This window comes from Octopus bimaculoides, chromosome 1 (assembly GCF_001194135.2).
Source record: "Octopus bimaculoides isolate UCB-OBI-ISO-001 chromosome 1, ASM119413v2, whole genome shotgun sequence".
NCBI lineage: Eukaryota > Metazoa > Mollusca > Cephalopoda > Octopoda > Octopodidae > Octopus > Octopus bimaculoides.
Genome location: NC_068981.1, coordinates 95,040,413 through 95,067,383, shown reverse-complemented (window position 1 = coordinate 95,067,383; position 26,971 = coordinate 95,040,413). Strand labels below are relative to the sequence as shown.

The 26,971-nt window shown below is 31.9% G+C and overlaps 2 protein-coding genes and 1 non-coding gene across 5 annotated transcripts in view; 1 reads left to right on the top strand and 2 right to left on the bottom strand.

The window, feature by feature from the left end:
• The window catches only part of LOC106878267 (integrin beta-PS), an 87,423-nt gene extending 62,397 nt beyond the window's left edge, over positions 1-25,026 (top strand). For all 3 annotated transcript variants that reach the window (XM_052968318.1, XM_052968326.1, XM_052968322.1), the window contains exons 13-23: positions 2,573-2,649; positions 4,172-4,229; positions 6,737-6,883; positions 8,988-9,127; positions 10,588-10,745; positions 12,267-12,379; positions 14,130-14,222; positions 14,559-14,682; positions 17,386-17,499; positions 17,738-17,904; positions 19,744-25,026. In XM_052968318.1, the coding sequence (XP_052824278.1) occupies positions 2,573-2,649; positions 4,172-4,229; positions 6,737-6,883; positions 8,988-9,127; positions 10,588-10,745; positions 12,267-12,379; positions 14,130-14,222; positions 14,559-14,682; positions 17,386-17,499; positions 17,738-17,904; positions 19,744-19,815 (1,263 nt within the window). In that variant the 3' untranslated portion in view covers positions 19,816-25,026. The remainder of the gene's footprint in view (positions 1-2,572; positions 2,650-4,171; positions 4,230-6,736; positions 6,884-8,987; positions 9,128-10,587; positions 10,746-12,266; positions 12,380-14,129; positions 14,223-14,558; positions 14,683-17,385; positions 17,500-17,737; positions 17,905-19,743) is intronic.
• LOC106873157 (Na(+)/H(+) exchanger beta) overlaps positions 1-26,971 on the bottom strand; it is a 288,856-nt gene that overhangs the window by 115,648 nt on the left and 146,237 nt on the right. The window lies entirely within an intron of this gene.
• Positions 55-126, bottom strand: Trnad-guc (transfer RNA aspartic acid (anticodon GUC)). The gene has a single exon. It is a non-coding gene; the product is annotated as a tRNA-Asp (tRNA).

The following is a 26,971-nucleotide window of genomic DNA, read 5'->3' as shown; positions in this document are numbered from 1 at the left end:
GGTTGGTAAGCTAGCTACTTACCACACAGCCACTCCTACGCCTATATATAAGGCCTCCCCAGCGGGGAATCGAACCCCGGTCTCCCGCGTGACAGGCGGGGATACTTACCACTATACTACCGAGGATTATATATATATATATATACATATATATATATATATAGTATGATTGTATTTGTGCCTGTGTTTGTTTTCACTGGTAAAAGAACCAGTGATGTTTACACTGTGTAACTTTTTCTCTCATAACACAGCAGTTCAAGAAATAGTTATTGATAGAATATGCACCAGACTGAATTAAGTACCGAGATTAATATAATCAACTAAACCCTTGATGGCTATGCCTCCAACATTGTTACAATCCAAGGACTGAAACCAGTTAAAAGTATATCTTGTAGCATTTTTTTTTTTTGTAGCATTTTTTTTTTTTTTTTGTAGCCTTTGTATAATGTATTTATCTAGCTGATTGTTATTTTCATTTCAGGGTTACTGAAGTAATTCTTTTAATTCATTAGTTGAAAATCATTAGAACCATCAATACTATCTTTTACTTCCTTTTTCATGTTCAATATAACTAACCTTATCATGAAATGTGTTATTTTAGGTTGCATAACTTTATTTAACTCAGTGTGAAGACTTTCATGTCGCTATACAGTGCATTCTTTCTCTTGAAACCTCATACTTCGTTTTATGTTAGGAGTATTCTTAATGAAATGAGTTTATGCATTTCATATTTGTAACTCATTTTTTACAGCTTTGGAAGTAATCAGTAAGTCTAGTCCAACAATATCATACTCACTTTTGTAGTTTGAAATTAATAGTGACCTTGTTGACTAAATCTTTTCCTTTCAATTATTATTCTACAAACAATTCCTCAATTTCTTCAACAACTAAATCATCCATTCCTTCACTTATTATTGAACAGAAAATTTCAGCATCATTATCATTCAGAAATAAAACAGGCAAAATGACCTTCCAACATACATTTGAGGTGGTTTTATTTATTTCATAAATTGCTGTTTCAATTCTCTTCACATTACATAATGCAGAATATTTATTTTTATCCCATACTTCTGGAACATTGATGTGCTTTCCATTCATATCATCTAAGATTTCTTATCTTAAAATTAAAAATTATTCTTTGATCTAATGGTTGGATGTGGTGTTTTAAGAACAGAATGTTAGAGTATTCTGTTTTACATGAAGTGGTAGTGTTATCAATCAGTAATTAAATTTTGAAATCAATATTATTTCAGCTTCAGGAACAAAGTAATGATAATGCCAGTGAACAAGGATGGCATTTTTATTCAGTCGTTTCATTGCACATGGATTAAGAGCCCTGTCAATTAATAATGGTTGTATAATGCAGTTACCTGATTGCATTATAGCAAAATAATGAGATTTTTTCTTTAGAATCCACTGTTTTTTCTGTTCTTCATATAAAAGGCTTCTTCAGTATTTTCTTGCCAAATAAACCAGTTTCAACTGTATTAAATATTTGTTTTAAGAAATAGGAGTCTTTCTTGATAATTTTAGCTATTTGTGACAAACATTCTTCACTGGTTTTCATATCATCTGATAAAATTTTGCTCTGCAATTTGATATGGCGTAGAAGGCTTCACTTCTACAGTTTTTGAAGCCACCCCTTTCTCCCTGAAAATCTAGGTTGTAGCTGATTTGATGTCTGATTTAATCAAAAATTCTTAATGTTTTCCATTGTTCAGCAAATGTGTCTATAGACCATCCTTTTTGTGTTATATATTCTGTCCAAAACAATAGAGTTGTTTCCATTATTTCTATAATGTTATTATATGTGTTTTGGAATGTATTGAAGATCCTGAAATAATTCTGGTACTGATATTTTTCTTCATTTCTTTTAATGAAGATGTCTATTTCATATTAAAGTGTTTTACACTTTCTCTCAAACCCTTTCCATTTTGAAGTTAATTGAATATTTTCATAGAGAAAGTCATTGAGCAGTGATGAAATAATGTAGTAGATAAAGTTATTAGAGAAATGTTACCAAGTTTACTTTACAAAGCAATAAAAAAAGTCAAATGACGTTGAGTGGCTTGTAATAGTTCTGACTGGTATATGGTTACTAAAAGAACCACCATTGTCTATAGGCTTAGTGAAGAATTTAGTTAATAATCTTCATCATGGACATTGAAAGTGGTTTGTAACTAGATGGTTAAATATATGTATGATGGTGAATTGGTTTCTGCTGTAGAATTTAAGGCACAGCAGATAAAGTTATTAACCAATTAACCAATATAGACAAGAGGGACAGTTGTCAATATTTAAATGTGATGCAAATAAATGATACATGTATGATGGCAGATGAGAAATTTGGAAGATATATACAGCAATAGTTCAAAGAAGTGGGATGAAATGGTTAGATGATACCCACTGATAAGCTAAAGTAAGAAAAGGAAATCTGAAGAAATGCTGTATTACACACCAGTCCAACCTACATCACTATAGACAAAGACATTCAAATAATGATGATTACTGTCAATTATAACTTTGGTTAGAAATATAAAATTCCAATTCATAAAGATTTTTTTCTCTTTAGAAAATCACATCAAAAGTGGAACTTAATACAATTGGGGCTGAAAATGTGACAGTCAAGTTTTTTTCATCATGTGTTGGGTAAATTCATTTTCCAAATTTTCAGTGTCCCCTTTTTTTTTTTAAAGCTGACTACTTACTGCACGTTGCTTCTCTAACATAGTAAGCACTTAAAGATTTAATAATATATATATTTAGTTTAGAAATATTTGAATGCATTTCTATGTGGCTGTTTATAAACACACTCTGCTAGCATTTATTATGTATGTTCAAATAACAACAAATTGTGCTTTCATAGGAATAATTCAAGAAAATAAGATACTCTTTTGTTGTCTTTTACTAGTTTCATCCTAAACACTGCTTTATACAAACACCTAAATATTTAAATTGATGCTTTTAAATACTCTGTTTGCTATTATTTTTCATGGCCACTGACCTGCTGCATGTTATTTGCTAATACAATCCCATTACCTTTTGGCTCGAAATTTGTGCAAACTTTGATTTCTTTCTGTTAAGTCATGGAGCAGTTTTTCAATGAGCATGAAAACTGGTTTGCAGTTTTCACCTATGTACATCAAATGGTCTTTCCATGTTGCATTATAGCATGAAACTATTTTCTATCACTTTGGCTTTGCTGTAACTCTGATAACTCATTTCATCTGTTTAGCTTCACTACTAATCACTCTTGAACTATCTTTAAATCTCTCTCTCTTTCTCTCTACCATTCCTTAATATATCTTGTATTTTCATCTCTTTGTCATATTCAATCAAATATCAGTATTTCTCCCCTACACTTTTAATACTTTCATCCACATCTAATAGTTCCTATCCAACTTTAGTTTTACTATGCTGTTGCAATGATCTAATCTCTTCTCTCTTTATCTTATCATTCTCAAATATGAATATTTATTTGATTATCAGTCACACCTTCCTTCATTCCAACTAGTTATTTCTTTGAGCATAAAGAACTATGAAGAAATAATGGAAATGTAACAGAAAACATTGAAATGATGTGTGTTGATATGGAAGTTTATGTTGAAAACAGGAAGATAGATAAAAAGCATAACTTATTGGCCAAACGGATGGTAGGTTTAATCAGTTAACAGAAGACAATAAGCACCATCTTAAAGGCACAAGATAGGGACATAATTATTATGAGGGCTTGGTCTTGTGGTTGACTGACTGGTATTAATTATAGATGTGACTCTAGTACAAGGCGAATAAAAGGTATATATTAAACCTAAGAAGTTCTATGTTGGAAAGGATGTGTCTGTAAAACCTGTGAATATTTTGATTACTAACCTGAAAGGTAAGATAGAAAGTCTGATTGACATTATTTAGTTCAATAAATGGCTAAAAACATGAAAATTTACCTTAAGTGTTTGCTTCTGAACATTGATTTGTGGTGGCTTTCAGTTAAAAGTGGTCAATAGCAATAAGTTTGAAAACTGAGGAAGCCATGAGATGAAATAATAGATCTTGTAAAAATCTATACCACATAGATAAAAACATTTTAAATTGATGTTAAATTATAAACATACACAAACACATGCACACATTTGACTTATTTTCTTAAATGTTTATATCAATTTTTTTTTTTTAGAAATTCATCAGATTACGCAGAGACTAATAAATGTAAAAAACTGAAAATTGGAGAAGAGGTTTGTGATTTTTTTTTTTTTTTTTTTGGTATGCATAATTTATTTGATAATTTGTGTCTGTCTATTTTGTACTTATATGGTTAACTTGGAAAATGTTGTATGAATTAAACTGAAAGATCTAGTTGATTGTTTTTTAAATAAATTCATCTTAAATAAAATAAGTCATTTGATGGAGATTTGAAAAATATTTGCAATGATTTTTAACAAATGAATGAAATGATATTGATGAAGTTTGCAGCAGGAAAAAGCACAGAGAACAGGAACACATAATTTACAGTATTAGTTTATGTTCCAAAATCATCCAAGCTTGCCTTCACTTTTTGTCTTTTAGCAATTAGTAATGTATTAATTGGTTGACAATATTCTTTCAATTAAAAAAATAATATACCTGTACTATATTTTAAGTAAATAAATGTCTATTGGACATGTAAGGTAATACAAAATTTTGAAATTGTAAAAAAACGCAATAGGTAAAAATATTAATAAAAATAATTAATATATTCTCTAGGTTAATGTACTGTTTGGAAATAATCAGTTAAGAAATTCATTCTATATAATAAAATTTATATTAATTTGCAAATTGCTAAATATCAAGGAATTGGACAATTTCATAAACTGACTAGTTTGTATATTTCTTGTTTTTGCCAGAATGTTGATACTTTTGTGCTTTAAATGAATCATTTACATATAGGACACTAATCTTTTGGTCAATGACTAAACTGCTTCTAAAGCATTTTAAAAATATAAAGGGATTTGTGATAATCTTCAGATGCTAGAATATAATGCGGGAATTATAAGGGCATCCAGCTGTAGAAACTCTGCCAAATCAGATTGGAGCCTGGTGTAGCCATCTGGTTTCACCAGTCCTCAGTCAAATCGTCCAACCCATTCTAGCATGGAAAGTGGACATTAAATGACGATGATGATGATGATTTTATATTTTGAGCTATTAACCCTTTTGTATTTAAACTAGCTATATCTGGCCCAAATATTCTACCTGTTTTATGTTCAAAGCAGCCAGATCTGACCTCTCTTATTTTCCCTACAATGTCATTTTGGAAATAAACAATTACATCATTGAAATCTCAAAGCTCCAAGATAATGCATGATTAATTGAAAACCCAGAGAATAAATAAGCAATACATTTGACAGAGTAATCTGAATGCTAAAGGATTAAGGGAGCTTTTGTATAATTGCTAGTAATTACTGCCACATCCCCCTCAAATTAAATCCTAATGTTTTGAAAATGGAGAAACATATTGAATACAAAAAAATTCTTAGATACACAATGTCTGAGAAGGCTGGATGGTCATGAAGAAAATGTCTGTGTGCATACACAATAGAGTGTAAGCTCCCTGAGAGAAAAGTTGGATTTAAGAAGCATCAGATGTGGTGTGCAAGAGAACAACTGTACTAATATAGTCGTGTGTTGTGAATGAATGAAGACAGCTGTGTGAAAAAGTGCCACACCCTAGCAGTTGAGGGAACCTGTGGAAGACCTGGGATGAGGACGTGAAGCACGACCTTTGAACATTGGGCCTTACCGAGGCAATGGCTAGTGACCAAGACCTTTGGAGATATGCTGTGCTCAAGAAGACCTGACAAGCCAAATGAGACCATAGCCCGTGGCCTATGCCAGTGGGTGTAACTAGCCCACTTATGAATACCCTTCATCCATTGAACAATAAACTTTGCTTGCGAAGACCTATTCAGGCAAGTGAAATCAAAATCGAAATCACTGACGTGGCCGATGACAGTACCACCTGATTGGCACTCATCCCAGTGGAACATTAAAAGCACATCTAAGCATGATCGTTGCCAGGGCCACAGATTAGCTTCCATGCCGGTGACATGTAAAAAGCACCATTCAAGCGTGATCGTTGCCAGCATCACCTTACCGGCACATGCTGGTGGCATGTGAAAAACAACATTTGAGTGTGGTCATTTCCAGTGCTGCTGGACTGGCTCCCGTGCAAGTAGCACATAAAAAACACCTTTTGAGCGTGGTCATTGCCAGAACCGCCTAACTGGCCTTCATGCTGGTGACATGTAAAAGCACTCACTACACTCTCGGAGTGGTTGGCTTTAGGAAGGGCATCCAGCTGTAGAAACTTTGCCAGATCAGATTGAGCTTTGTGCAGCCTTCTGGCTCACCAGTCCTCAGTCAAACCGTCAAACCCATGCCAGCATGGAAAGTGGACGTTAAACGACAATGATGATGATCATCATCATCATTTCTATTAGCTGTATATCTTCTGTTTGAATAACAAAAATAGAAAAGTTGAGAGTCAAAAGTTCACCAGGAGTTTGCTTCTTTTCTCATTAGTATTTAATATGTAATGTTGTTACATTGTTTTGTTATATTTTTTTCTTTCATTGCAAGGTATAGAACAATTATTTTCACTACTTTCATTTCCAGAGTGTGAAATTGGAAGTTACTTTCTCCTTTCAGATTTAAAACTCGAAATGATTTTAAACTGAAAATTATTTGTTTCAATTGTCTTCAGGTAACATTTGATGTCAGCATCGAAGTACATTCTTGTTCCTCAGAAACACAGCGCTCTATCAGTATTTATCCAGTTGGCTTGAAAGAGAAACTGACAATTGACCTGGATATGATTTGTGAATGTGAGTGTGAAAAGCCGAAGTATGAAGTAAGTACCATATTTACTTGTGTTTAAGTTACACTTCATATTTTGCAAGGATAAGTTAAGAAAAAATACTTTTATAATGGAAATTTACATGGAAAGTATGATTATAAGTGCCAGAGAACTTTTGAAATTACATTACCTTCTACTGTTATTAAAAATGAGTTGTTATGTTGAACACATTAACAAGTAAATTACTAACATCATTACAGAATATCCCTACATAAATAATACATGACTGAAAATATCAAAAATGTCATTTAAGAAGTCATAAAAGAATCATCAGAGCATGTTTAAGTTTAAGCACAATTAATGAAATTATCAAAAGCAAAAAATTATTTTTTACAACATAAAATCCAATTAAAAGCCATCAAATTCAGATTTTCATCATTACTGGTGCCAAACTTCTATTTTCGTAAGTTCTACTTTTCAGTTGCATCCCATGCTGTTATTTCTTTGGTTTCATCTTCAGTTTCATGTTATTTAATATTCTTGTTTATAAAAAACTCAAAATCACCATCTCAGTTGGAATATCATACAAAGTATTGTTTAACTACAGTTACAAGAGACAAGTTTGATATTTTGTGATTGCCACCTCTTATTTGTTACTTCTGCTCTGAAGATATCTAAGTTATCTACATCTCCTATACTCTATCCTTCTGTTGAGCACTACAACCAAATGTTGTGACAAAGATGTAAGGTTGACAGGCTGGCATTTTGGCTAACAATATTCAGCAACTTGACCTTCTCATTCACTTTTTCAATCTTGTGTGCTTGAAATGCATCCTATGTTGTGAATGATTTCATCTTTAGGAGGGGCCCTGGTCTCTTACTCCACACTTATTTTAATTGAGTCATCCATCTATCATCTTGAGATGATAGTGAACCGATGTTCCAGATGCTCCAGGGACAGTTATTCTCTCTTCAATCTTTTCTTCTCAAATATCATTATAGGCTTAAGTTTAGTCCCATCTTTTGTGCACACAAGTACTATTGTTATTTTCACATGGATAGTTTTCTTTCCTTTAATGCCACCTTCTTTATTTCCAAAGAAATAATAAAAAACACTAGTTATACACTCATTATGCCCAACCATACTACTTTTTCACTTCAAAATTGTGTGCAACTAATTTATGTTACCTGGGATATCTTGGTTTCAATGATGGATTAGGAGTTATTTTGGTAGCCTTCAGTGTTATCAATAGCAGAGTTATAATGTTTCCATTACTCCTCTTGTTAGTGGTGATCAAGTCTAATTATTTTCCCTTCATCCCTAGACATTGTCTGCCTCCTTTTGCCTTTGGCATTTCTACTAAAGCTATCTTGTATCTCTTCCAACTTTCTCTGATACAGAAAATATCCTCTCAACAGTTCTATTATCATTAACTTCTGCAAACTCTACAACTTAAAATGTGAAAGTAGCAAATATATGATGAACATTTTCTCTTTACACCAGTAGTTGCCATTATAACAATGTTTGATTTGGGGTAAAATTTTATCTTTTTATACTCACCTCTTTAAACAAGTTTACAATCTGGCAGACAAGTCCTAATAAACCAATTTTTCTTTCTTTTCCCTCTTAACCTTCATTCCCTAGACATTTCCTTATTTCTCCATATCTGTTTGTTTCAAATTTTGTCATAACTCCTTCTCTGTTTACAACCAGTTAACAAGCTCAAAAATTAAACCAAACTGTTTCAAATTTTACTGTCATCTCTCTCTCTCTCTCTCTCTCTCTCTCTCTCTCTCTCTCTCTCTCTCCCTCCCTCTCTCTCTCTCTCCCTCCCCCCCTCTCTCGCTCAACTGTTTCTATCAATTTATTATGTTTAACTCAAATACACCGAGTTAACATTTCATTGTATTAACCTACCTCTAGCTTCTTCTCTGATGTGTTTACAGTTGGGAAGCTCAAAAGACCAATCCTAGAACAATTTTTCTTCTTGCAGTAACTAAGCTGTCAAGATTGTACTACTAATTCAACATTTTTATTCTTCTACTAATTCAGCATGATTTTTAAAATTGATTTGTAAATAATGAATTATTTGCTGTTGTTGTTCCTTTTTACTGCTAGCTGAGCAATGAAGCATTATACTTTCTTATTTTCATTCAGAAAAAAAACTATGCACTGTGCAACAATAGTGGAACTTATGAGTGTGGTGCATGTACATGCAATGAAGGTCATTATGGTAAATATTGTGAATGTGATGGCTCTGATGCTAGTGATGAAGAAGCATTAGCAAAATGCATTAGGTGAATATTTTTCTAATTATTTATTCATGTTTATAAACATACATCAAATTTTCTTTCGTAGAGTGTGTTGTAAACCCTTTGTTTTATTTTTCTATGCTACCAACATTCATATAAGATTCTTAATTCATGCTAAACTTTAGATATTTGAATATTTTGCTTGCACTCTTGCCTCCTTATAGTGATTAGTTTACAAAATTTACTAGCTATTAAACTTTTCAACTTTAGTCATAAGAATACCATTTTTTTACCCAGCAAAATGTGAGATAAAATTTAAAAAGAAAAAATGTGAGAAAGCAATTGAATAGGAACATAATAAAGGAAAATACTAAATTGTATATTATTAAATACAAACATATAGACATGGCTGCGTGGTTAAGAAAGTTCATGTAACTACATGGTTTCGGGTATATCCAACCATCTTGCTGTGCATGTTTAAAGGATTAAGGTAAATATTTTGCTGTGCTTAGAAGCAAAGAAGACATCCAGCCATAGAAAGTCTGTCTCAACAAATTTCATCTGATCATGCAAGCATTAGAAAAGTAGACAAAAAAAAAAACAATGATGGTAGTAGTAGTAAAAAAAATATCAAAATAATTGCAACACTTTAAGCTGAGGGATACATAAATTGGTTCTGGATCACTTGTATACTTTGTAATTTTTGTTGGAAATAGCTTTGCTTTCTTTGAAAGTCATTATCCTTCCACAAATCTTCACATCTAGAATCTATTTTATACAAGACTTCTTTAGTAATTCTAGAAAGATATTACACTACCACAAAATAATTAATAAACATTTAACAAGATTACTCATTCTTGTCCTTATTTTCCTCTAAAGCTGTCATAGTTTTCTGTATTTCCCAAGTTTTTCCCCACACCATTTTGTAACTAAGAAATATTTCCATATGCTGTTAATGAAAGTTAATAATATGATTAAATAATAGAAATTATATTCATTGCACATTTTAGCCCCATTTGTTCCATCACATTTTCCAAATATATCTCTTTTTTTGCTAAAACATATGCTGAGTGGTATGTATTAGTTTTCTGATTTTCTGAGAAAAAGATTATAAAAGCTACTTGATTATTTTCACAAACCCTTATTAAGAGGAAAATAAATATCTTTGAAAGTATGTGGTTATGCAAAGAATCATAGGCAGAATGTTACAGAAGTTTTTCATGAGACTTAAAATAACTATATGTACTATACCTTACTTTTTTTTTATCGTATAATAGTTTTCTGAGGAAAATGTCAGAGCAAGTTATGCACTTCAATTCATAGTTGTTTACCAACCAAAAGAGAGCATTACATTGATTTGTTTTGAAATTTAGCTATAGTTATTTTTTTGCTTATTTGATTATATTTTAATTTATTGTATTCTGCTACACATTAGCTTCATTTCCATTATAATTGTATCAGTATCTTATTATCTTAACAATGTAAACAATTATGTTTTATTGCAGACCAAACAGCACTACTGCTTGTTCTGGACGCGGTGACTGTGTTTGTGGTATATGTGATTGTTTTCCTCGCACTACAAGTTCAAATGAGACATACAGTGGAGATTTTTGTGAATGTGATGATTATTCTTGTGATTATTATAATGGAAAACTATGTGGAGGTAAGTTATCTTATTTTTATCTCATATTGTTAATTGTAATAATTATTTATTCAATAACTATTAGGTATTTTTCTGTATTTTTTCCTGTTTGTTTTTGTACTCTACAAAGATACTTTCAAAACATTTTGTCTTTTCTAATTCTATTCTGGTACTAAAATTCAGCTATACTTCATTTATGTATAAAATTGTCAGAATCATTAGAGTATTGGACAAAATCCGTTCCAGCTCTTTATATTCTGAGTTCAAATCATGCTGAAGCTAATTTATCTTTTATCCTCCAGGATCAATAAAATAAAGTATCAGTCAAGTATAGGGGATGATGGTAACAACTGGCCCTCTCCCCAAATTTCAAGCTTTTTGCCTATGCTAGAAACAATATAATTTAAACAATAAATGCTTGAATGTCAGAAATGCTAGTGCACCTGACTGAATAATTTGCAGTATTCTGTTATGCTTCTTTATTGTTCATTGTAATCCTACCAGGATCAACTTTACTTTTCATCTTTCTGATATTACTAGCATAAGAGCTATGCATGCACTTAAGTAGATTCAGTTGATTATATCTCTCTTTACAAATATGTGGTCTTGTGTCAATATAAGAAGTCAATATTACTGAGAATTCTTGCTGAACTGAATCTGCAATTTATCGTAAATTTTCTAATGAAACTATTACACTTTCATCCCTAGTTCCTTTGAAAGACTTGAATATCACAACTTTTCTTCTTTCTTAACCCTTAAAAATAACAAAAATGTTTGACTATTATTGTTCTTATAGTAATCTTTGAATATTTTATTTCCCTATAAACTGCTACTAATACCTGTGTAGAAATTCTAAGTGTTAAGAATGTTTTCAATTTTATCTTTAGCCTATTGTTAAATGAATAAATATAGTGGGAGCATGCATGGTTTTGAAGTTCACTTAACCCTTTAGTATTCAAATTATTCTGTCAAATGTAAAACTTATTTATTCATATTCTTTTGAATTAATGATGTATTGTCTCATAACTTTGAGATTTCGATGCTATTATTGTCTATTTTTAGAATGGCATTGTAGGGTAGGTGTGAGAGGTTAGATCAGGCTAGTTTGAACATAAAACAGAAGAAATATCTGGGCCAGATATGGCTGGTTTAAACACTAAAGGGTTAACAACTTCATGGGTTCAGGTTCGATGCTACTGCATAGCACTTTGAGTATATATCTTCTACTATAAAGCTGTATGGAGCCTTGTGTGCAAAATATGGTAGGCAGGGAAAATATAGAAACCTATCATAGGAATTGTCCCTCACCTTAGGTGATTGACTTGATCTTTCACCGGGTTCTCAAATGTTTGAGAAGAGTCTATTTTGTTGTAGGCATTTGAGTTAGGTTTTCCTCAATTAATCTTACCTTAAAAGAAAAAGTCATTAAAAGAAAGGTTTACATATTCAGTAAATGACTTACAAACCTATTTCTTATGTTCAACTTATGTTAAATCAAATATATCACACTAATGAAACCTCTGTTTTTCCTGTCTATTTTAGGAGAAGAACGTGGCCATTGTGAATGTGGTCTATGTAAGTGTAATGAAGGATTTAAAAACTCAGATTGTGGATGTGCTACTTCAAATGATTCCTGTATAGCTTTATCAACTGAAGTAAGTTTCTTTTTATAAATATTATTTATCTAATCAAATATTGCTTTATAAATATTGTTTATTTCAAGCTTCTATTTTGATAAGCTTAGATACTGTGACAGCTAAAATAAGGTAAACAGTAGAAAACATTAAGATTTACTAAAAATCACTAATAGTTAGTGCTAAAAGAAATAATAGGGGAAAAAAAGTGTAATAATATTTCAAAATGCAAATATTTTAATAACTTGCTCTTATGTAGTCAGTTGGTTATGTCTGTTCCATATATTTCAGCCAAGCTGACTGGGGCCATAATACCTATGAATAATTTTCCTTCTCAGCCCATGATAAAGATTATATTGAATTTTGAATCTAATTTAATAGATTTCTAATATAAATGATATAAAAGAGGTGTTCCTTTTAATATTTAAAGCTTTTACTAGTATATTCTACAATGAACACGCATGTCTTCATTTAAACATTTATTTTTCCATGCTGGTATGTTTTAGGTGAATCTACCAGCATATTTCCACATTTTGTAAGAATCCCAAGTCATTTTCTACATTTAATAAACATAGCTTTCACCATTAATTCACTGTATTTTTTCACAAAGTGTATAACATTGATTCACAATGCATATTCATGCCAGCAAAAATGTGTCCTACTTACACTGGTCCAAATTTTGTTTGGGAACCACATTTTTCTTTGATAATTTGAAATAAAAATTGAATTCTATGTTGCTTGGCATTGGCTCAGTTAATTACAGGAGTCATATGTTTAAAAAAAAAATGATATAGTAGCCTCATCACAACCATCCCACTGATGTTGTTTACGCATGTAATAAGTGTATTGAGTTGTTTTGCGTGTGAGTTTTACTGTAAAATTGCAAGAAAAATTATAAAAGAACTCCATACGAAGTTTGTTGGCACAAACATATATTATGAAGTGAGAAAGAAATTTTAATTAAAATTACACCCTTAATGATGAGAAAAATATCATTATCTAAAAGCCCTAATTCTAGCCTGGAAAGGCAAGGAAACAGCGGAATGTAACTAAAACTAGAATGCTGTGAGTAGTCAAATCTTTAATTGTATGATAACTTTGAAATGCTTAAAATGAAATTTTAAGATATGATTTTGGAACTGAACATTTTTTGTATATATGCTCAGTAATATCTATCCTTGAATTACCTAATCAATATGGCAAAACCTAAAAAGTGATTATTCATAGGTGCAGGAGTGGCTGTGTGGTAAGTAGCTTGCTCACAAACCACATGGTTCCGGGTTCAGTCCCACTGCATGGCACCTTGGGTAAGTGTCTTTTACTATAGCCTTGGGCCGACCAAAGCCTTGTGAGTGGATTTGGTAGACAGAAACTGAAAGAAGCCCGTCGTGTGTGTATATATATATATATATATATATATATATATATATGTATATATATATGTGCGTGTGTGTGTATGTATATGTTTGTGTGTCTGTGTTTGTCCCCTCCAACATCGCTTGACAACCGATGCTGGTGTTTTTACGTACTCATCACCTAGCGGTTCGGCAAGAGAGACCGATAGAATAAGTACTAGGCATACAAGGAATAAGTCCTGGGGTCGATTTACTCAACTAAAGGCGGTGCTCCAGCATGGCTGCAGTCAAATGACTGAAACAAATAAAAGAATAAAAGAATTCAAACATAACTTTAGCTCTAATAAAAAATGTTTTTATTCAATCAGTATTTGTATTTGTTTATAAGATTAAATTTATTTGTTGATTTCTTTTAGCTTATATGTAATGGGCAAGGACATTGTGATTGTGGCACATGTAAATGCTTTGAAACTACATTATACAGAGGTCCTACATGTGAAGAATGTCCAGTAAGTATTCATATCTAAGTTATTTGTTGGCTATTATATTTTGTATATCAATTCCTTTGGCAATCTTTTAATTAAAATGTCATGATAACGAAAGTATCTGTTAGGCAATTTCCATACAAAATTCTTATTTCTAAAATTTTTTTTCAGCTAAATTGATTATGTTTATGTATTTTTTGTGTATATATGTATGTGTTTGTGTGTATGTATGTATGTATATTTGTGTAAGTATATGTATATGTTTATGTGCATGTATGTATATTTGAAAAAAAAATTAAAGAAATAAGATTGCCATTCTTTCAAGTTAGTTGAATTTAAACATATTTTGTCTTTCTTTAGACATGTCCTGGAAAATGCAACGAAACTAAGGCCTGTGTACAGTGTTCAATTTTCCAAACAGGCCAGTTGACTGTTGAAGAATGTGGTAAATGCCAGAATATTGTAAATGTAAAAGAACTTCGAGGTAAGCTATTGGATTTGTTCATTTTGTATGATGATCATTTCAACGCTACAATTTTATATATGGCATTACATATGACACCTTTTCTTTTATGCACACATCATATTTCTTGCAACAATTGTTTCACAGGTTGGATTTCCTTTCTGTCACTAACCTCTTAAAACCAATCAACCTTAACATAGGGGTGGGACAATGTTTTTTGTTCAGTCAAACAATCTAAAGCAAGCTGAGTTTGATTGGGAGCTAAACATGTTAAGTGTTATGTTCAGGTGTTACTCCTCTGTGCTTAACCATCCAGCACCTTATTTTCATAATCATTTGCTTTACTTGTTATATATTACTCTGGTCATGAAGGTGCATGGCTTAGTGGTTAGAGTATTCAGCTCATGATCATAAGATCAGGAGTTCAATTCCCAGCAACATGTTGTGTCCTTGAGCAAGACACTTTATTTCACATTGCTCCAGTTCACTCAGCTGGCAAAAATGAGTAGTACCTGTATTTCAAAGGGCCAGCTTTGGCACATTCTGTGTCACACTGAATCCCCTTGAGAACCACATGAAGGGTACATGTATTTGTGGAGTGCTCAGCTACATGTATGTTAATTTCACAAGCAAGCTGTTCCCTTAATCAGATCAGCTAGAACCCTTTTCATCGAAACAGACAGAGTGCCAGGATTACTTTGGCCAATTTTATTACAAGGGCTAATAGTGATTTCTCTCATTGACACAAAGCCATGAATTGGTTGATGAGGATTATAAAAATCAAACTGACCAAACACAATACTTACCAAAAGCTTTTATCATCATCATTTAGCATCATCTTCCATGCTGGCATGAGTTGGATTATTTGACAGGAGCTGGCAAGTCAGAAGACTGCATCAAGCTCTACTGTCTGCTTTTGTAGACAGTAGAATTTCTATGGCTAGATGCCCTTCCTAATGGTAGCCACTTTACAGAATGTATTGGGTGCTTTTTATGTGACACCAGCAGTAGTGAGGTCATTAAGGAACTCGCAAGGTAAGACACCTCAACTGAGGGGTGAAGTAGTATTGAAGAAATGGCTTTGTGCCAGTGATGAGTGGTTAGAGTATCAATAAAGGGACAGAAATAAGTATCTTGCACCAGAGAATATACATGGCTACTTCAGTTGGAGAGTGAGGTAGAGAGAGAGAGTAGGGGAGAGATAAGATGGTGAAGAAGATGTGTGTGTATATATATATATATATATACATACACACACACACACACAGATAGATACACACACCTACACATATATATGAGGGGGTGCTGAAAAGTTCCTGGTTGGAGGCCTAACCTTCCAAGTTGTTTTACAGGGCTTAGAAAAATAGAAGGACCACTGCAAAATAAATGATAATCAGATAGGGCAATATCTGGTGAATATGGTGGGTGGGGCATCGTTTCTCATTCAAGCTACTCCAACCTTTAGAATGTCATCCTCACTGTATGTGGTTGAGCATTATCCTGATGGAAGAACACCTTTCATCTTAAAATCAAAAATGGTTGTTTTTCTTCTAGTGCTGACTTAAGCTGCTCGCAGTAGATCTCTTTGTTATCGTTTGGTTGGAGTTTAAAAGTTCAAGGTGGACTAAACCTTTCACATACCACCAAACAGATAACAACACCTTACATGGGTGAAGACCTTCTTTAGCCTGGGGTGCTGGTGTTTCTCCTTTCCCTCCCCACTGTCTTCAGCGCTCGACATTTTCAAAGAGAACTCATTTCTTGTCACTAGTTACTATTCAGTCCAAAAAAGTTCATTCATGAAACATGTCTGCAAAGAAGAGCACACATTTACCCTCTGTGTGTGATTACTCGGACAGTTTATGAGGAACCCATTGACCCAATTTGCTGACTTCTCCAATGGCATGCAGATGTCAATGAATGGTTGAATGACCAAATTCAAGCTTCTCCACTAGTTCCTCAACAGTTACAATGGAATTTTGTTCCACCAGGGTTTGCCGGATATCCTCATTGAGCTCTACAGATCTTCTGGGACAAGGCTCGTCTTCTAGGCTGTAATTTACAGCTTGGAATTTCTGGAACCACTATTGACACTGGCTTATGCTTATTGTCCGACCCCCCCCCCCCCATATACTGCATTAACATTCCTTGCACTTGTCTTTATTGAACCCATAAAGCAAAATATGCCGAATATGCTTCCTTGACACTTCTGTTATAGCTTTGAAAAAATAACTGTTAAAATCGAACTGCACTCTTCAAAACTTGCACTAAGAATAAGTTTAAGGTAAAATGACTACCTGCTTTTATCGCAAGTTGATGCTTGTAGTTTATCCCATCCCCCTCCGACCTTTAGTTCATGCAATTGAAAACGCCACATTATTTATGGGATGACCCAATATATATATATATACATATATAATCATCATCATCATCCTTTAACATCCATTAAAGGGTGATGATATATATATATGTATATAACTGTGCACCACCTTGGGCAAGTGTCTTCTATTATTACCCTGATTCAACCAAAGTCTACAAAATTGAAACAAGTGCTGTGAATTTCAACAAAAATATGGAAATAAAAGGGGTTAAAGGTGGATGCATATCAAAGTTTCAGTCTAAAATTTTAATTAATAAAAGTGATTAATGAATGTTTGATTTCTAATATTTTATAATATTTAATATTTATAATGCTAGCATAATTTTTTAATAATATCTTTTCAGATGATGAAAACTTAAAGCACTGCCGACTTGTTGATGAAGATGACTGCATTGTTTTCTACACTTATGAATACAACAATAAGAGTGAATTATTAATTGAAGTGAAAGAGAAAAAATGTAAATTAATAAACTTGCAACTCTAATTCTCTTTGTAAATGCATAAATGCTTTTGTCATGTCACCTGTCATTCACAGCTATCTTTCAAACACCCACACAAACACAGAGTGCTTGTAACTTTCCATTTTGAATTTTAATGATGAATTGTATTTAAATGCAAATACTATATAAGTTCATTAATTTTTTTTTATTGTTTTATATTGTTTCTCCATGCACTTTCTTTTTCTTTATTTTACAGCCTGTCCAACATCAGTAAATGTAATAGCCATCGTTGTTGGAGTTATTGTTGGCATTGTTGCTGTAGGATTAGCCCTATTACTTATCTGGAAGTTAATAACAACTATTCAGGATCACAGAGAATTAGCAAAATTTGAAAATGAAAGAAATAAAGCACAATGGAATGCAGTAAGTTTAGTTTTTCATTTTCTGTGTTCTCAATACATTTAGATGTAGGCGTGGTTGTGTGGTAAGAAGTTTGCTTCCCAACCACATAGTCTCCGGTTTAGTCTCACTCAATGGTACATTGGGCAAATGTCTCCTACTATAGCCTTGTGAGTGGATTTCGTAGATGGAAACTGAAAGAAGCCCATCATGTTTGTGTGTATATATATATATGTATGTATACTGTAAAAATCTATGTAATTTTTGCACTTTTTTTTCATAAAAATAAACTTTAGTGGGTGTGTAAATTACATGAGTAGATCATTTCCAGAATTTTTTTAGAAATTTTTTTGTTGAAAAAAGTTGTACAAAATGTAAACAGTAGTACCAGAAGTTGACTCATTTAATGTGAAAATAGGCTTTTACAGAAAAAATAAGGGCTTAAATGTAATGAAGTTGACTTTCATTTATACTGGACAGTATAATGCTTACTTTTTCTGTATAAATTTACTAAAACCTTTTGGAATTACGGAGCTGTATTCGCATAGCAAGTGACTTGATCTGAGATCGTGTGCTGAAACAAAAACAATTACAGTGTGGAAGATGTTTGTAAGCCATTTAAGAACACACAAAAACTGTTTCACTTCAACATTTGAATTTGTGTCAAATTATTTTCATCGCTTCGAAATCACGACCTGTTCACTAACAAAATTTTGTGCTGCATCTGAGAAAATAACAGTTAGTTCGTGATATATATGTGTTTATGTATGTATGTATGTATGTGAGTATTTACATGTGTAGATGTGTCTGCATGTGTTTATATGTGTATGTACATGTAAATGTATGTTTATGTACTATATACATGTCTGTTCAAGTTGTATATGTGACAGTTACTCTGTTGAAGGTCGTGTATATATATATATATATATATATATATATATATCTGTATGTGGTTGTGTGGTAAGTAGCTAGGCGCAGGAGTGGCTGTGTGATAAGTAGCTAGGCATAGGAGTGGCTGTGTGGTAAGTAGCTCAGGCGCAGGAGTGGCTGTGTGGTAAGTAGCTTGCTTACGAACTGCATGGTTCCAGGTTCAGTCCCACTGTGTTGCACCTTGGGCAAGTGTCTTCTACTACTTCCTTGAGGAATTTTAGTCAAATGAATCGACCCTGGTATTTTTTTTAAGTGTCTTTTACCAAACTGCTAAGTTACAGGGATGTAAACACACCAACACCGGTTGTCAAGCAGTAGTGGGGGTCAAACACACACAAAGACACACACACATAGATATATATACATATACGGCAGGCTTCTTTTAGTTTCTGTCTACCAAATCCACTTGAAGCTATGGTCAGCCTGAGGCTATAACAGAAGACACTTGCCCAAGGTACCATGCAGTGGAACTGAACCAAGAACCATGTGGTTGGGAAGTTTCAGGTTCTGCCTCACTGCATAGCATCTTGGACTGGAACTCTACGCCAGCCAATTGCCTTATGAGTGAATTCAATAGATCAAAACTGTATTGCAGCCCATTGTGTGTATGTGTGTGTGTTCTGCCACCTCACCCCTTTACAACTGGTGTTGGTTTATTTATGTCCTCATAACTTAGCAGTTCAATAAAAGAAATCAGTAGGATAAGTAACAGGTTTAAAAAATATGTACTGGGAGTTCAAGTGTTTGACAAAACTTGTCATGGTAGTACCCCAGCGTAGCCGCAGCATTATGACATACAAGAAATAAAAGATGAAAAGATATACTAAGCAAATATGAATTTCAATATTGATAAAATTATAAATATTTTTGTTTCATGTAACTTCATTTTGTTAAAAGGAAACTGAATAAACCAAGTTTCTTTTATGTTTACAGGGTGAAAATCCAATCTACAAGCCATGTACCACAGTTTTCAAGAATCCTCAATATGTTGGTGGTTACAACTAAGCAGACAAACTAAAAGTTCTGGAATTATCTCTTGTTTTCTTCTTAAAGAAGGTGTTCAACTTCTTGGATATATCATCTCTTTTGATCATGTGAGATTTTCAAATTGTATGCTGCAAACATGATGCAAATATGTTTGTTTTGTAAATAACTATTGTAGATTATGCATCGAATCCAACAGCCATCAGATTGTCAAAAGTTTAAGGACATCTACACTATAGCTTCAATTTGTAAATAAATCTCATGGCTTAACATACTATGCAAAATTATAAACAACTGATTTGACAATTTTAAATAAGAATTCGATCATTTGATTATCATAGAAATATGTTCATTCTGTCTATTTGCTTTATGGTAAAAGGATGTTTTTAATATGTAAATCTGTTTAATTATTAAGAATTTTTTTTCCAATAATTTTTCAGTTATTACTGATTATGTAGGGTGTGTGATTTCACTTTAAACTTTATTATTACTTTTGTTCTTGTAAAGTTGAAAACTTATTTTAAGCATGTACTTGACCAAAAAATAAAAAGAAAATATATTTATTTATCATGAGATTAAAATTTTAAAATGGAAATTGCTACAATAAATCTGTAGTCAATTTTTAATGACCTTATGTATATAGCAATAATTATATCAATTATTTCTGCTATTTTCAACAATATTATTGTATTTCTTGTTTCTAGTATGTTATTTGGCTTTATACCAATTCTGTCTTTCATATGTGAATGCTTCATCAAATTATCTCAGTTTCAATGAATTTACTCTAATTTCAGTTAAAAAAATTATTTAAATATTTTGCTATAATTGTTTTTTAAAGTAAATATTTACAAAATATTACCAACATTTTATTTTTCCATTCAAGTTTTATTTCAAAATTAATATTTCAATTTTAATATTTTTTCTTACCACGAAACGAAAATAGAAAATTTTCCTTAAGTCATTTTTATATATACTTTATTAACTAAATTTTTTACATTTTTTTCTTACAACTTTTATTATGATATCTTCCCAACTAAATTTAAATTCTGCAGTGGTCAGCTTTGTCTTTCATCTTTCCAAAATGCTGAAAAAAAAAGTACCATTGTAAGTACTAAAGTCAATTTAATTGACTACTCTCCTCTCTCCTAAAATGTCTAGTCTTATGCCTGTGTTAGAAATCATTATATTTCATTGCAGTTATCTCTTTTCTATGTATAATTTACCATGTAGACTTTTTATTCAGTCAAAATGATTTTTATATAAATAATGGCTGGGATATTTCACACCAATGCTTTTATGCAATTGCAGTTTAAGTTGCCTTACATTTTTATAAAACTGCACTGTAAAAATTTGTAACAAAAAATTAAATGTAATCAATTGCCATTGTAAAATATTTATAAAATTATTTTAAATATTTATAAAAATATTTTACTAAGGCAATTGAGTATATATAATTTTTTATATCTTTATAAAATTGCATTTGGTATAAAAAAAATTAATTTGTTTCATAGTATATCTTTTGTCAGTTTTTAACCCCCAAAATATCTTTTAGGAAATATATAAATTCATAAAATGCTGTTTTACTTATTAGGAAACTAAATATGTCTGTGTTTTGTTGGTGAGGTGAAAGCTGTATACCAAAATCTGAGTCACTTAAAGGCATTCATATTAATATTAAAATTCTTCCAAAGAACATTTGGTTTTTATCAAACAATGATATAAACAGTTATCACAATATTTGAGCGTTTCCAAATTCTCTATTTCTAAACCCAGACTTTGGTATTGTCCATCATATTAGATGAATTTAAAGTTCCTATATTTTAATGTTGGCACTAGGGGCTTTAAAATTTGTAGAATATATATTCTACAAATTCTAACATCCATGGCAATATAACAGAATTACTTCCACTGATTAGGAAATGAAAACTTTGCCATTAAAATTTTTGTAGTTTTCATTTTTTAAGATGAAAGGATACTTCCCTAAACTGTGGGGAAAATTTGTATAGTTCTTTGTTTGTTATTTTGTTTTTTAATTAGCTGGAGATTGAACATGGGCAATGAGGGAGTTCCAGAAAGAAGCAGTTCAGAAGAGATAAGATTTGGTAAAGTGTTTATAGTGCAGAGACTGGGTAACAAGAGGATGAAATTTTATGTTCATAATGCATATTTGACACAAAGCTATTGTGGCACAACTGGTGCTGAAGGAGAATAAAACTTGCTGATTAAGCAAGTGGTTGTGGGTGTTAGTAAGAGTAGACTTGTCTATCAGATATCTTTTCTCTAGCTGTAGTCTAGAATGTGTTTATTTATGGGCACAATCAAAAAGGATGTTATTTCATTTGGTTGAGGTAGCGCAATGTATTTTTACTTAATTGATGATACCAACCAAATTAAAATTATTTTAATATTGATTTTAAAATCTTTGCTTTCTTATGAACCAAATAACATTCTTGGCATTTCTAACTTTCACTTCTCTTTATCATATTTTTTTAATTTACCAATCATTTTTTTCTTCTTCCAAATTATCAAAAATATCATCATATAAAATGTCCTTCATGTAAGACTGCTTGAAGACTGACATTGCTGTCTCAATGTGTTATGTCAAAAACAAAAAGATAAAGGAAAAGTCTAAATGTCAATATTGTTTTTATTTAGTATGACTGTTACTTTGTTATGTCAACTTGCATTCCCTCTTAAATATGCCTGCTTTTATTCTATTTGAAAAAAAAAATGTATATATAAAGTACATATTATGTGTTAGTATACTTTGCAGGCATTACACCATTCCTCTTCTCTTATCACTCCCCTCTCCCCTTTACTCTGTAAGTTGTTAACATGCAATTTCAAGTTTCAATAGACTCTTGATCTCATCATTATGGCATACAGTATCTGTTCACTTGTGTCTTTATTTCTATTGTTAAATATTTATCTCAATGTTACAAGTTTGAAAAATCTTTCTGAGAGGTATGAGTTTTGTAAAGCAAGAAGTAAACTACCAGTGATCTGGAACCACATTCCAGTTTCAGTTCCTGATTGGATTTTCTTTCCTTTCACTTACACTAGTAATAGTCTTCAGAAAGACATACTTGTCGCAACTTCTCATTCTTCTCTTTCCCAAAACATAAGATTTTGGTGCTTAGTCCAAAGAAATCAATATTCTCTGTTTATTTTTTAACCTTTGTTAACACTTGATTGAGAAAGTATAAAATGAGTCTATGTATTCTAGTCTCATGGTAATACTTTTATAAGTTTATTTTTATTTTACAGTTTTTATTGTGAAGCATTATTATTGAGTGTTATTTAGTATTTTGTCCATTACAAATGAATCATCTGGGAAATAGTCTTGTATTTTTAAGAATTTCATGAGAAATGTTTTTCTCTCTGTTTGGAAATAATTGTTAATTGATAACATTTTTCATTTTGACCAAACTGGAAAATAATTACCTGTGACAGCTGAAAATTGAGCCCTCTATTGGTAGCAAATAAAAAGAAAAAGTTTTAATGATATCTCTTTGTATTTATACTTCACAATGTCAATTGTTTAAAATAACCTGCTCTGAATAAATAAAAAGGAAAATCCATTTGCAGCTCTCACTGGACTCTTTAATTAGATTTCAATCAAACATAACCTTTCTCTCAGGGAAATACCAAATAATATATACATCTCAAACTATAATTATAAAATCATGTAGTTGTCATACAAAATCAACAGTTAGTTTCATATAAACAGCTCTGTAGATTATTTTATCATTCAAAATGTAGCTTTGAAAATACTTAATTTTTGTGTGTTAGCAATTTCATATTGATTATGCTATTGTATTTATGGTTTAAAAAAACCCTTTTCATTACAAAATCATCCTGTATCTTGAATTTTCCTCTTTTAAAAAGTAAATTCACTGATACTGCATTAATTCTTCAACTGTAGGAACTATTTTAAAGTTAAAGTCACACAGCACAATTTTGTGGCTTTACAACTCTTTGATATGTTTTACATGGATGACTGCTTAAGAACCAAGTGTCTTTAGCTCCAGTTGAAACCTAAACTGCTGATCATTGTGCTCAATTTTGACAATGAAATACTTCTAAATGAATATAACATTTAGGTTTCAATTTCATACTGTAGGAATTTTACATATTTATATACATTTATTTCTAACTTATGGTGCTATTTGAAAAGAAAAATATTTTCTTGTTTAAATGTTTTCTTTTTGTTTGTTTGTTTGCACTGGATAAGTAAGGCATGTAAATTAATCAATGGTATTTACTACTGAATTTGATCTCCTCACAATTCATACAGTGCCCTTATAAAGCAAACATTTTAGGGCAACTGTGATTTCAGGTCACACTAAATCAGTGATCTGGCTTTGGTTCTCAATTGAAGTTGTTTTGCTTATACTGGCTCTAAATACCTTTGGAGAAGCCATGAACATCATAGATCCTTTGTAATGATAGAGATGTATTCAAATAAAGAAATAATCTAATTTGTACAAATTTCAAAATCTCCAAATTTGGCATTTTACAGTTTTTCATTTACTTTAGTTTTTACACATAAATAAATTAAAATAAAACAGCTCTTAAAATTAATTTTTTATAACTTTTATATATTTCCTTTTCAATCAACAAGAACTAAATCTTGTACAACTTGATCTTCTCAGTTAGACAGTGTAATTAAAAATATATTGGATATACATAATTTATTTGACAAATTCTCATTGCTGGCTGAGGCAAAATGACTAATTTATTGATTATTGGTAACTTTCTTTTCAATAAGTATTTTACATTTTGAGCTGCCTTAATCTTTAAGTCAACAGTTTTATCTTCAATTATAAAATTGTATCTATCACAGACGTGTAAATCACTACACCTACTGTTTCACCTAATAAAATTTATTTTGGTACATTTCATGACTTTTAGTTAAATTTCAATTATTTAATTTTAAAATATCAATTATTTTTTTAAATTATAATACATATACCTAATGTTAACACCATTGAGAGCTTGTAGGCTCCTGGCAAATCTGCACCCAGTTTTATTCACAGTTCCATTTATACTTAACTTGTATCTTGTTTCTGTAAGGGTAATTGTTGAAAGATGGGTTCCATCAGACTTTTCCTCGACACACTTCATGAAGACAGTCTTCAGTGCTTGTCCAAAAACCTGATTGGTTACAAGGCTGTTATGATTTAATTTCGTCCAACTTTATTGAATAAAAAAATAGACAAAGAAATTTTATATGTGTGTCATGTGTGTCTATTCTGTTTGTATAAAAATATAAACTTTTCTTTATAACAAATCCTGTATAATTGCTATGAATTTTAGTTATATTTGAAGTGAGATGAATAGCCTATTAAATATGTATTAATTTAGAAATTGTAAAGATTTAGAATTAACATGAGCCATAATAGTGGTTTGTTTGATGCTCTTGACACAAGGTCTGCATGAGTTGAGCTGATCAATGAAGACATACTTCAGAACTATACATTGTCATTGCCAAAGTGGATAGCTTTATTAACACTGTATAGTGTACATATGGATGCCATTGGTTGCAAGAATAATAACTGAAGCAAACTCCTGAACATTTAACTTGATATCTATTGCCAGACATATTGATATTTGGTGTTGGCTATTTACAATGAATAATATTAGTAATTGCCAAATGGGAGAGAGTAAAAAAATGCACCACATCCATAGAAATTACTTGTGTGAATGTTCAGAATAAGTCTGCCTGAGTACATTATTTACATTTGAGGGATATTTGTCCTCATCAAGCAACAACTACCCTCAAAACATTATCCACTCCAATTAGGAAGAAAAGAGGGGATGAAACCAATAAACTGTCTACCCTATGTGAAAGGCCTCTCTGAAAAGATACAAAAGATATGCAGCCCATATGACACCAGGACAGTATTCAAGAGTAATACAACACTTCACAAATATTTCCTTTGAGTAAAACCAAAAACTGTGTACTCCATCCCATGCAGCTGTGGTAGGTTATACAAAGGTGAAACATGCCGCCCTCTCAAAATAAGGGTAGACAAACATCGCAAAGCTGTGACACAAGGAGTTATTGATAAATCATGTATAGAAAAATGGAGACCACCTCCCCCTGTTGATGAAGTTAAAATAATAGACAGAGAACACCACTGGAAAATATATAAACTAAAAGAAGCAGCACATATGCTAGGACACAACAACCTCCTAAGCAGAATCTGGTGTCCAGAACTTTCTGTTTGGCAAGAGTCTAGGAGCATGACTCAGTAAGCCTCCTTCAATGCTTTGCAATGAGCCAAAATACCAAGCTGGTCTTTTGTAGAGGCACAAAGTAAACTATAAAACAATCAAGAAAACCATATCATACCACAGCATACTTTTTACTTTCCTACAATATAATTAATTATCGTATCCTATATACTGTGTCCTTGCATATTAGGTGAGTATTTGAGAAATATTTTCACCTTTTAAACAAAAACTGTCTAATACATTTGTATATGTTTTTCAATTGAAACACTCTCAATCATTTTGGAGATTTATTGTTTTAATAACAAATTTTAAAATATGGTTAATCATATGAGGGACGCAGCATGAGAGTGTCAGCATAGAAGGAGAGAACAGTTGCACAAGGAACAATGGGTGGAAATAAGGAATCAAAATCGTGCAAGGATGAGACAGAAGAAATGTAATAAGCCAAGAGGAGAGGGAGTGTATCCTACAGCATAAGAGGGGAAAAAATCAGCAAAGGATAGAACAAATGATCCAGGACCAAAGAGAAGTGTATTTTCAAAATAAGAGCGATAGAGATCAACGGAATCGAGAACACATGAGTCAAGAGCAAAGGCAGCTGTACTTAGAAAATACGAGAAACAGAGCTGGATCTCTCTTGGCATACCAGCAAATCACAAAATTGCACCAGCTAGCATCACCACCACCTCCAAGCCCATCATATATATATATATATATATATGGCAGCGAATCAATTTAGATGAGATACAGTTTGGGTTCGTGCCAGGTAAAAGCACCACTGATGCCATATTTCTAGTGAGACAGCTGCAGGAGAAATATCTAGCCAAGGATAAACCTCTGTACCTGGCCTTCGTTGACATGGAGAAAGCCTTTGACAGGGTTCCCCGATCCCTTATCTGGTGGTCAATGAGGAAACTTGGGATAGAAGAACGGTTAG